The 12622-nt window shown below is 43.8% G+C and overlaps 1 protein-coding gene across 1 annotated transcript in view; it reads left to right on the top strand.

The window, feature by feature from the left end:
- LOC125712378 (integrin alpha-E-like) overlaps positions 1–12622 on the top strand; it is a 32166-nt gene that overhangs the window by 6629 nt on the left and 12915 nt on the right. Inside the window, exons 6-19 of the mRNA XM_048982367.1 lie at positions 4110–4163; positions 5071–5142; positions 5416–5537; positions 6987–7138; positions 7219–7372; positions 7847–7994; positions 8097–8167; positions 8474–8600; positions 8859–8995; positions 10040–10177; positions 10395–10610; positions 10864–10976; positions 11369–11493; positions 11613–11767. Of these exons, the coding sequence (XP_048838324.1) occupies positions 4110–4163; positions 5071–5142; positions 5416–5537; positions 6987–7138; positions 7219–7372; positions 7847–7994; positions 8097–8167; positions 8474–8600; positions 8859–8995; positions 10040–10177; positions 10395–10610; positions 10864–10976; positions 11369–11493; positions 11613–11767 (1784 nt within the window). The remainder of the gene's footprint in view (positions 1–4109; positions 4164–5070; positions 5143–5415; positions 5538–6986; positions 7139–7218; positions 7373–7846; positions 7995–8096; positions 8168–8473; positions 8601–8858; positions 8996–10039; positions 10178–10394; positions 10611–10863; positions 10977–11368; positions 11494–11612; positions 11768–12622) is intronic.

Raw genomic sequence — 12622 nt, 5'->3', positions numbered from 1 at the left:
ATTGGGATGTCTTGCCATTATACTTACAGGAACTTTTATGATATGATTCTAAATCTATATACATCAATAAGGAGCTGGTCCTACCTTTGCAGCCTTTGCAACAGTTGACACTCTTTTGAGAAGGCTTTCCACGAGATTTTATAGCGTCTGTGGCAATTTTTGCCCAATCATCTAGAAGAGCATTTGTAAGGTCAGGCACTGATATTGGGTGCTGGAACTAAGGGGTTTACCCCAACCCCTGAAAAACATCCCCATACTGTACCATTATCCCTCTTCCAGCAAACTTTACAGTTGGCACAATACAGTCAGGCAGGTAACGTTCTCTTACCCAGACTCATCCATCTGCCAGTCAGAGAAGTGTGATTTGTCATGACACAGAACACGTTTGCAATGCTCTAGGGACCAGTGACAGCATGCTTTACGTGCCACTCCATTTGACACTTGGCATTGGGCTTGGTGTTGTGGGACTTGCATGCAGCTGCTCGGCCATGGAAGCCCATTGCATAAAGCTCCCAAGGCACGATTTTTGTGCTGGGGTTAATGCCAGAGGAGGTTTGGGTCTCCGCAGTTTATGCCGTATGTGCCTTAACACTTGGTGACCCGTTCTTTTAATTTACATGGTCTGCGACTTCGTGGCTGAGTTTCTGTTGTTCCTAAATGCTTCCACCGTGCAATAATATCGCTTACAGTTAACCATGGAATATCTAGCAGGGAAGAAATTTCATGAACTGATTTATTTCAAAAGGTGGCATCCTATGATGGTACCTCGCTTGAATTCACTGAGCTCTTCAGAACAACCCATTCTTTCACGAATGTTTGTGAACCAGACTGCATGGCTAGTTGCTTGATTTTATACACCTGTAGCAATGGTGTCACGTTCCGTACCGAATTAAGCAGATGATCGCTTGGGCAAGCGAGCAAGCAGGAAGCAGGCAGGCAGAATATGGGGCAAAACAAGGGGTTTAATCGGAAGACGGGGACCAGGATACATCACACGCCAACTAACATCAATGACAGACGAGGGAAACAGGCAAGACCAGGACTTAAATACAACAGGACTAAGCAACGTAATCAGACAGGGCTGGAGACAATCAGGGAAGCACACGTGGGTAATCAGGGGGCGTTGCACACATGAGGAGCCGACGAGCAGGGCATGACAGAACCCCCCCCCAAAGGCGTGCTTCACTGGGCGCGCCAGGGAGGAGGCGACAGACGGGACACGGGAACCAGGACCTGGAACCGAAGAACAGTACAATTAACGCGATACCGGGAACAAAACAGAAGAACACGGCGAGGGACAGGACGTAAGACAGGACGTGACAAAGGATCAGGAAAGCAGAAAGACAGATAAGGGAGAAACAGGAGGGACAGGCGGGACACTAGAAGCAGGAGTGCAAGGAGGGAACACCGGGAAATGAGGAGCATGAAAGGGCGGAACAGATGGGCGAGGAACAAAAGCAGGCGGGGCGAAGACAGGAGGGACAAAGGCAGGGGCATAGGGCGAGAAGGAGGGGGGAGTAAAGGGTCGGCCGAGGGAGCCTGTGCGGGCCACGGGAGGCAGCCGGAGGGGTCGCAGGCGGCTGGGAGGCCGGAGCCGGAGGGGACCCCGGAGGGGCAGAGGAGGCAGGGCGAGGGACCGATGGAGGGGCCAAGGAGGGAGCAGGAGGGAGCACCAGGGAAGGGGACGAGGGAGCTGGAGGGGACCCTGGCGAGGGCAAGGAGAGGGGGGGAGCCGCAGCAGGCGGCGACGTCTTCCAACGCGCCAGAGCAGGGGGAACCGCAGGCGATCGAGGAGCCGCCTCTGGGGAGCCCGCCGGCGACCGACCAGGCACCGGAGGGGGGAGCGAGGCAGGGCGATGAGGCCGCGGAGCGGGACGCGCAGGCGATTGCCGGCCCGGAGGGCCAGGACCCGCAGGCGCCGACCAAGCCACATCGCAGGCGAGGGAGAGCGAGCCAGGGGGCAGGGTGGGAGGGACCCCAGCCCTACGTCGGTGTCCTCTCCCCTTGCGGGACACCGACATGGGGGTCCTTGGCCGGGGTCCCGCTCGCTGGGGTGAGGACCAAGGAGTCATCAGGGAGGTCCCCGAGGGGTCCCACTCAAGCTCCTCTACCTCAACGGAGGGAGGAGCGGTGGTCGAGCTCACTGGGACCTCAGGGACTGGGACTGGAAGGACCAGGGCTCGGTCAGGGACAGGAGTGGGGCCAGAAACAAGAGCCCCAGGGAGCACAGTCACAAGAGGCGCAAGGGGCGCCTTTGGGCGTGGGGGCTGCAAGCAGGAGCGCCTCGGGCACGGGCGCGGGGGCTGCAGGCAGGAGGAGCGCCTGCTCGAGAGCTGCAGGCATAGCGCCTGCAGGGACTGTAGCAGGTGACGGAGGCGAAAGGAGTGCCTCGGGAGGCACTGTAGCCGCTGCTGAGAAAGCCTGCCCCTTCTCTCCTCTCTCTCCTCTGCGACGGCCAAGCTCTGGAGCGGAGACTCTGAGGTAACGGCGGCGAACTCCTTCTGCAGCTGTTCCAGGAGCTCAGCCACCTCTGGGGAGTCTCTGAAGGCTGGTTCCCCCCTCACGTGCCAGAACAGATCCTGGAGGGCAAAAACTGCTTGGCCAGGATCATGGCTGCGGACTGAGTAGGAGCAGGGAGTGTACTGGCTGTAGCAGGTGCCGGAGGCAGCGCCTGAGGCGGAGACAACGCCTCGGGTGTAGTTGCTGGCGGGTTGTCCGCTGGCGGGACAGGCAGGTCCCGCGCAGACGAGACGGGCGTGGCCCCTTTAAGGATCCGGGGAACCCGTGGAATAGCATCCCTAACCGAGCTGGCCCCTTTGTTGGCCAGTCGCTCCGGCCGGTAGGAGTACTGCTCGAGGAGAGGCGGTAGCTCCTCGGTGACGGGTCGTGTCCTCAGGAAGGAGGGAGCAGCCCGTGCAGGCAGTTTAGCAGCGGCGGTGATCCCAGAACTGCCCGGAGAGTCCTCCTGATCACTGGCAGGGAGACAAGCGGGGACGAGAGCGCGCGCCCCCAGGACGATCGTCAAGGCGATCGCCGGCTTGCTCTTCCTTTTCTTCCGCCGGTTCCTGATGACGGCGGGAGGCTGCGCACTGTCAGCAAAGGCGGACGGCGGGAGAATAGTCCCCGGCTCGCGCGGCTTGACATACTGCTCCTTCCGGAGCTCGTCCAGCCGCTGAAAGTTCTCGCGCACCTCCTCCGCGAGGTGCGCGTCCTCCTCCAGGGACATACGGTCCAGGATATCCCAGCTCTGGTCAACAAGGTCCCATGCCGGGGGATCTTCCCGGATACCGGGCTGGGCAATCCAAAATAGCAGCTGGTCCACGTAACTGCGGTAGTCCTCCTCAGCTACGGAAGCTGGCTTTTCTTTCGGGTCTGTCATTCTGTAACGTTCCGTACCAAATTAAGCGGGCGATCGCTTGGGCAAGCGAGCAAGCAGGAAGCAGGCAGGCAGGCAGAATATGGGGCAAAACAAGGGGTTTAATCGGAAGACGGGGACCAGGATACATCACACGCCAACTAACATGAATGACAGACGAGGGAAACAGGCAAGACCAGGACTTAAATACAACAGGACTAAGCAACGTAATCAGACAGGGCTGGAGACAATCAGGGAAGCACACGTGGATAATCAGGGGGCGTGGCACACATGAGGAGCCAACGAGCAGGGCATGACAAAGGGGTCTGAATGAAACACTTGAATTCAATGAGTGAGAGGTGTGTCCATATAGTGTAAATATATACACACACAGGGGTATGAAGAAAAACTCTAGCCACATTTTGCATTTAATTTTAGGGTGTCTATGCCCACCATCGCCACAGTGTGTATGTGTGTGAGCGGGTATACCTATCCTTATGGGGATACAATGTCCCCATAACGTGATAAATATCTGTTTTTCCCCCAAAAGGGGAAACTGTATTTTATAGAAATTGGTGACTGCTATGAAAAAACTAAAATACAAAAACTTTTGTATTTTGTTTGGTAACTTATTGTGTGAGTCCCCACAAAGATATTATTACAAACCTGTGTATGTGTGTGTGTGCTATTTTGAAAAATGTTTAATTGTCTAGATCACAGAGTAATTCAGGACTTCTTATATTGTTCATTACAGTTGTAGAACAAATGAAAAATGATATCACCAAAAACAAAAGTACTCTAGAAGAAAGTAAGTATATTATTTTGTCATTGTTTAACTCCTTTTGCATACACATATTTTTAGAGCTAATAAGCAAAACACTATAATGTATGTGTGACATATGGTATATATTGCATATTGTGCCATGGATAACTGCAATGAATTTAAAACTGTTTGGGACATAAAACGTTTTGGCTATAGTTAACATTGCTATTATCCAAGTGTTCTTGGTGGATCACTTCACATACTGCTTTTTTCAGCTAAACTGTTCTCTGAGAATTACTCTTTAAAGTCAGATGGTTTAATGTGATATTTGGTAGTTTCTACTAAAAGATCCAGAGATGCACCGATTGTATCGGCTAACTATCAGTATCAGCCGATACAGCAACAATTCACCATTGGCCACTGATTAAAAATGAGCCGATATTTACTGCTAATAATTCCCTTTAAAATGATGACCTGTATTGCCTTGCACAACTATGTACTAAAGTTAGAAAAATGTCTGTTATGTGGAATTATTTTAACGTTAGTGAAAATGATGTTTAAAATGCTTTTTGCAAGCATTGCTATCCTGCCTATCCACATACGAGTGGTTGTTTTTATTTGGCTCCCTCTAGTGGTGGTATTCCCACGGTATTCTCACGATATTTCAGTCTGAATAAGGAAGTACATGGCGTACCGACGGCGTGTCTCCTGTAGCAAACCTGATGTCGCCTAATCTTGCGCTGTAATTGGTTTTGTGCGTGGGAACGCATAGTCTTTTAATAACCTTTGTATACTGTTGATATAACAGAAACAAAAGAATGTATGTGACTATGACGGGATAGCAGGAAAACAACCACTGCTCTAAGAACATAGATGTGAACCACAGTAATAGGGCAAGTTTAAATCACAATTTCGTTAAGTGTCTAACTAATTATCCTGTTGTGTGCTGCAGCTAATGGCAAGACCAGAAGTAAACGCGCTAACAGGAACAACAACAACAACAATAACTATGAGGATGAGGAAGGTAATGGGCATCTGGTACAATATTAAGTCTCACAGAGCATCTGACTCCATATTTGAATGCACCATTCAAACAGATAGGCATCCATTAGAACACCAGACATTTAGTTAATACAAGTTTAGATTAAAATATTTTTTTTTAATGAGATTAATTCAAGTCTCAATGTGATTATTTTTTTATAGATCAGTCTTTGTGAAAAAGATACTTTGCTAGCAAAATAGTTTAAAGGAATGTTTTATAGCGGCATATATTCCCTAATTGAACTTCTTTTTATAGATGCTGGGACAGAAATTGCCTTTGTTCTTGATGGATCTGGAAGTATTGAACCTGAAGACTTCAAAAAAGCAAAAAAATTCATTTGCGATATAATGAAAAAAGTTTGGGAAAGCTGTTTTAGTGTACGTACTTTGGCTTAATATCTTGCAAAATATAATATAATATATGGGAAGTCGAAATGAAAATGGTAAGGTATCTTGAGCAGTTCAGTTTACAAGGGTATTCTTCTAGTACACAAATCCGGACTTGGGAGGATAACACCTGTTGCCCCTTCTAGAAAAAGAAAATCATGAATTTTTTCAGTCTAGGTTTAGACCACATGACGGGATGGAAACTGCATTAATGAAAGCAGTGAATGGAGCATTTTATATTGTAGTTGATAATATCCTTTTGGACCCATTAGAATCATTAATTGATGTTAAAGGACAGCTGTTGAAGGTCGATCCACTGTAGGTGAACCTTTTTATCCTTAAAAAACTTCAGCTGGTGCAGAATCCTGCAGCCAATAAGTTCGGTCATATTATACCTGTTTTGTTATTGTTACATTGACTTCCTGTTAAGTTTCCTATTTATTTAAGCTGCTATTACTAACTTATAAATCCCCAGATGAACATGCCCCAGGCTACTTGTGAAATATTTTCGTTCCATAAAAGCTCTTTGTCCACAGAAGAAAGGGAAAGGAGTTGCAGAGCAAAATCCTCTATAGTTTTAAACTGAATGTGTAAGATTTAGGCTCACTCTCAGTATTTACATGTAGGCTAAAAAATGCTTGTTTTGTTTAACATATAGGAAGGTTATCTCTTGGTAGTTACTTGTCTCCAGCTAGGGTCGTAGAGCTGGGTGGGGATCAGTGTCATCAGCTTCAGACGAGCTGCCCTTTTGTCTGGGCTCCCAGTTACCTCTCCCTCCTGGTTATACTTCTTTATGGTTCCCACCCTGCTGTCTTGCACTGTTGCTTTTCTGCCCCACATTTGCTCATTCATTTTGCTGACCCTCTCCCCCCTGAATACCAGCCCCCTGCTTCTTCTACACCAGGGTTCCCCAATTCCGGTCCTGGGGGGGCCAGTATGCAACAAAATTTGCAAAGTTTCCTTTTGAAACACACCACATTCAGCTTACTAGCTAATTGCCAGGTTTAGTAAGTGTGGTTGAGTCTGGACCCTCCCAGACCGGAAGTGGGGATTCCTGTCCTACAGCCTGCCATTGCCACTGAACCTGCTACCTCACCTGTTCAAACTGCCTGTGCCATACTTACCAGCGCTATCCCACCCTGCCTGAATTAATCATTTATCTGGACTCTCCAGAGGACAATGGGCTTCTCCCAGTCTGGCTTCTCCCAAGGTGTGTTACTCACTGGGGACTGGGCCTGGGATTCTCTAAAGTGCTTTATGACAAGGGCCCTTCTTAAATGTTACATGTCCTCTATACGGATGGAAATGGAATTGATTAGAAATAAATTTAATTAGTAATTTGGTTTTTTGTTTTTGATTTATGGGTGAATTAAACATATAAACGACCATATAAACTCAATCAAGGGATTATAAACACTTATTTTTCTTTTTTTCTGATAGTGTAACTTTGCTGTTGTTCAGTATGGAAATGTAGTACAACCAGAACTACTACTCAGTGAAAACGCTGAGAGCGAGAAAGCCCTTATGAAGGTTCAAAACATAAAACAGATTGAGAAATACACGATCACTGCATCGGCCGTAAACTATGTGCTGTAAGTATGGAATTTTTTTGCCATATGTTCTTTCAGACTCATTGCCATTTTTTCTGAAATTTTTCTACTTTTCATTACAGTGAGCATGTCTTTGTGCCTGAAAATGGGTCAAAAGAAAACTCAAGAAAGATAATTATTGTGCTGACAGATGGAGAGATAACAGAGGATAAAATGGATCTTGCAACAGTTTTAAATTCACCTAAAATGAAAGGCATCACCCGTTTTGCTATTGGGGTTTGTTTTTTTATTACAATTTCTGCATTTTATGTATTTTAGATTGTGAAACTTTTAGGAATTATCCATTCATCCATTTTCTGAAACTGCTTATCTTAATCTCACACACACAATTTGGTAACTCAAGTAGCCTCAGCATGTTTTTGGACTGTGAGGGAAACCGGAGTACCCAGGGAAACCCCACGACGACATGGGGAGAACATGCAAACTCCACACACATGGAACCCTGGCAGAGACTTGTGCCAGAGCTGTGAGGCAACAGTGCTAAGCACTGCACCACCGTGCTGCCCCACACTTTTAATAACTAAATAATTGCAAGTTCAGAGTTGTATTTGTGTGCCACCCTGTTATCTAATTGAAAGCATTGTGAGAATGGGGCACGGGGGGTAATGGCAATGGTAAAAGTTGTCAGTTGCGGGGGAAGGGGGGCTTATTTTTCCCATTAAGTACAGCAAGAACTTTTATGACTTTTAGGTAGGAGAAGCAACCAGAGGAAAGGGGCAGAAAGAGCTACAGCAAATTGCTTTGGAGCCACACGACAAGCACTTATTTATGGTGAATGACTACGGTGCCTTGGAGGATTATCTCCAACAGCTAGAAACAAGCATAATTGGAATTGAAGGTGAGACTACTAAAAGTGACTTTGCTGTTGCTCAGTATGTATCACAGCAGTATTTTAAAAGGCTGCATCAGTTTGCAGTTATTAAATGCTCTGCTTCCACAGGAATCCAGCAGGGGGCGGCATTTCACTTCACCCTTTCTGAAGCTGGATTTAGTTCTCATTTAGCGCATGATGTAAGTGAAGGTTTATGTAATGTGCATAAAATGACATGCAGTGAGCCTGCCATTAGTATCAGACTAACACATTACTAGTGTATATATTAGATTTTTATGATACAAAAAAGTATAAGAATGCAATTGTAAAAAATGCGACTGGTAAAATACAAAATGTGTAATTAACAGTATTGATTAAAGATGAAAATACAATCTTGAAGGTCCAACACTGAATTCAACCTCTAAAATGAGTACTACTCAATGAGTGCTTGTACCAGGGTGTTCTGCACTATTAGAGACTTGATATATGTGTTTGTGTCTATACAGGGATCACGTCTTTTTGGTGCTGTGGGGGCATATGATTGGAGTGGGGGAGTGATACTGAGTTATCCTACGAATAACCGTGTGAAATTTCTAAACACAACATCCACAGGAAAAGAGTTTTCCTATTTAGGTAAACACCTAGAAAATTAAACAACAGTATGTTCATGTGTTAACCCTTATAAATTTCAGTCAGAAATGTATCTACTAGTATTACTGTAAGTTCCACTTTATCAAAGTTGAAGCATTCCCAGCATATGATATATACATTTGTTTGTATTAAATGCATGATACTGGGTATTTAAGAACTAATGAAAAATATGCACATAGTACATACTGATGAAGAATGTAGATATTATGGTATACAGAACTGTGCTGTTTCTCTTTGAAGGATATAGTGTGACATCTGCCAGGACACCCAGCTTTAGCCTGTACATTTCAGGCGCACCTCGACACAATTTAAGTGGTGCTGTCTTTGTGTTTGTCGAACCCTCCCAAAAGTCGATACAGACCCTATATGGAAAGCAGGTCAGTGATTCCTTTGGTAGTGATTGAAAACTTCAACCCATCTCAAATTCTGCCAGACTTACTTTGCAATTTAAAGAGAACTTTTTCACTTAACATTTTAGTGTTTCATCAAGTTTTTTGACGAACTCTATGCACTGGGACCAAGACATAACTTTGACTGTGATTGAAAACAGGGGCTTCATGATTTAATCAACATCTAATCAGTACTGATTGGTTTTCACTTCAGATTTGTTATAGGAACTTCTGATCGATTTTGTAAATTAACTACAGTTCACAGGGGTTACATCAGAATCAGAGAGAAGGAGAATCACTGTAAGGTACGGGGGGGTGGCGGGGGGGTTAGGGTTTGGGGTGGCTGGAAAGTCCCAAATAAGCCACTCAGTACATTTGTTTATTAGTTAGTTATATTTGCTATAGGTATTCTATTGTGGCTAAATAGTGCCGGATTTTTTTTGAAACACGTCAATGAAACTTAAAAATGCATCAAGATAGCTTATCACTGCAAGTGACATTCTTGCTTATTCATTCGTAATATTCGCATGAAAATTCATTAAAATATTAAGTTATTTGCCGACTGCTTCTTAAATACATCTTAAACTCTAGCACAGTTTGGCTAGTTTGTTAAGTTTTGGGAGCAGTATAGCAAACGAAATTAGACAAAATGCAATCAGTCAGGACATAAATCAAGGAGTCATGTAGAAATATTTCAGCCACTGGAGAAATGACAATACCAAGAAGAAGAAAAGGAAGAATAATGAAAATTAAAGTTGATGAAAAAAAAACATGATTTTTTTGTGCAAAACTGGCTTTTTATTAAACTGTCCACTTAGAATCTTTTGCTAAATTCTGGGACATTAATAAACGAGTTAACGTTGAAGGAGGCAGAGCAGCACTCCAGCAATTAGGATGTAGGGGGGAGAAGCTGGGCTCTGCAAGGCTCCGTCTATATCTGTAACCTAACAGTACATATGAATACGATTGTCTAAGCAGACATGATTTCCAGCAGTAATGTTCTTAATGTTCAGTCTGTCCCAAATGGCTCAGGTCGGCTCATACTTTGGATCAGTGCTGTGTGCCTTGGACCTAGACAGAGACCAGAAGACTGACTATCTGCTTGTTGGCGCACCTTTCTTTCATGCTGAAGGAGAGGAGGGAAAGGTTTACATTTACAAACTTGAGGAGGTGAGTCACAAGCCTTAGACTGTTTACCTACCCTGAAACTGGTATAACTAGACACTGTAGGTACAGGTTAACTCCATCCATTCAAAAAAATGTCAAATCTGAGTGCCAGGCAGTTTTTGTCAGAAGATATTTTGCTTTAATAAAAAAAAATTACACCCTATTCTGGGTAAGTGTTTGAAACGTGGATGCATAGAACTAATTGGCTGTGATCATGCAGGGAAAATTTACGGAGGAGTACTGGGAGATGGAGGGCATGGATAAATACATCTTTGCCAGATTTGGCTCTACAATCACAGACATTGGAGACATTGATGGAAACAGTTACAATGATGTTGCTGTTGGAGCTCCACTAGAAGAAGATAATGGCCAGTCCAGTGGCAGCATCTATATTTTCAATGGCTATGAAGGAGGCATCAGGAACCGTTTCTCACAGGTCAGCTACCATTTCTGTCATGAAGTCACACTTATACAAATAACACAAGATTTTTCTAATTAATTCAAGCAATGATTGTTTCTTTACGTAACTACCATAGGTAAAAGCTAAGCACATATTGCATATTATTGCAAAAATAAAGATTCACAGGTATTATAGTAAGCCCCTGAAAATACATACTTAATTTGTTTTATTTTCTTTAAAAATGTGGTACATTAGAAGTGTTTTATCTGCTGTCTGTTTTTCTTTCTAGAGAATTTCAGCTGCGCATTTTGAAACGGGGCTGCAATACTTTGGCCAGGCAATCACTAAAATGTCTGACCAATACCTTGCAGTGGGAAGTGAAGGAATGGTCACTATTTTAGAGTAAGTATAAACAGAAAATGCCATTATAATGCCATCAGCATCTAAGTGCATTCAAATGTTTCAAAAGCAAACAAAATGAAAAATCTTCATGAAATATTTCTTTAAAATCTTCATTGCAAATCTCAAAGTAACTTTTAATGAAAATATATGTGTATATATATATATATACATACACACACACACACACACACACACATGCACACACATATATATATATATATATATATATCCATCCATCCATCCATCCATTTTCCAAACCACTTACCCTACTGGGTCGCGGGTGGTCCAGAGCCTATCCCGGAAACAATGGGCACGAGGCAGGGACACGTATATATGTGCACATATATATTAAAATTAATTGTGCTGATCTGTTTCTTTACTGTTTATCTTAGAGCTGTTGCTGTTATACAGTTAAGCCCAACAATACAAGCCGATCCTAAAATTATTTCTCTTTCTCAAACGGAAAAAAATATTAAGTTAAAAATTTGCTTCAAACCAAAGAGAGGGGGCGTGAAGGGTAAGTATATGTAGCTACCTGTAAGCTGTTTCTATCTGTCACTGTCAGTAAAATGTTTTATCAGCATTCCATTTCATTAGCATGATTGACTGTATTGTCTGTTATCCATTTTGCTCCAGAGGGGCATCTCTTCATTCTTTATAAAGTGGACCTGGATGCTAAGCAAGAGGAAAAGCGTCTTATTTTTGTTAATGGATTAAAATCATCGACTGATGGCACCTTTAGTTTGACAAAAGAGATAAACTGCCCTGATTTAATGATCACCAAATTAAAGGTATGTAAAAAAGAGGAACATGGATAGGGCAGTAAGGGAACCATCATGAAAATGCAAAGTGCACCCTGAAGTTGCAGTGTTGTGGCTGACCCATATTCATCTATCTTGATTGTGTATCCAGTCCATCCCTCCAAGTCGAAAAATATGCAGTCAAATACATCAATGTCCCTAAATGATCCATAGCAACTCTGCGCTATGCAATACTGCTCAGGGCCCCCCCTCTCTCATGCCTGTGATAGTGGCAGTTCTAGCTTGTATAGCAACCTGGCTGAACCTCCCGTTTTAGCCCCGCCCCCCCAAACAAAAATTTTGTTCATCTCTCACTCCCTGCCCCCCCACCAACAAAAAGCACCATTTAAATACCATTTTTAAATACTATATAAATATAAACACATATACAAAATGATGCATAAATATCAAAACCAGAAATAAACACAAATAGAAACAAATTGTACATAAAAGAATTGAATTATAATTTAAAAATAACGTTTAATTTATATAAAACATTTCCAGAGCTGAAAGTTGCCTTACAAAATCTTACAACAAACCAAGATAATACATTAAAAACAATTTAAACTAAACAATTTAGAGATTAATTGTCATTGTTGACACACCACAGCACAAGGTGCACAACAGCGAAATGTGTTCTCTGCATTTAACCCATATGTGACAATGTGACATAGCAGGGGGCAGCTAATTCAGTGCCCGGGGAGCAGTGCTTGGGGGCGGTACCTAGCTCAGGGTACCTCAGTGGTGCCTTGCTGGTCAAGGATTCGAATCTGCAGTCTTTCAATTACAAGTGCGCTTCCCTAACCATTAAGCCACCACAACAAACAAAGCAAGTTAAAAATTTCA

This window comes from Brienomyrus brachyistius, chromosome 17 (assembly GCF_023856365.1).
Source record: "Brienomyrus brachyistius isolate T26 chromosome 17, BBRACH_0.4, whole genome shotgun sequence".
NCBI classification, from domain to species: domain Eukaryota; kingdom Metazoa; phylum Chordata; class Actinopteri; order Osteoglossiformes; family Mormyridae; genus Brienomyrus; species Brienomyrus brachyistius.
The sequence above is the reverse complement of the archived record's forward strand: the minus strand, read 5'-3'. Positions and strand labels throughout refer to the sequence as shown.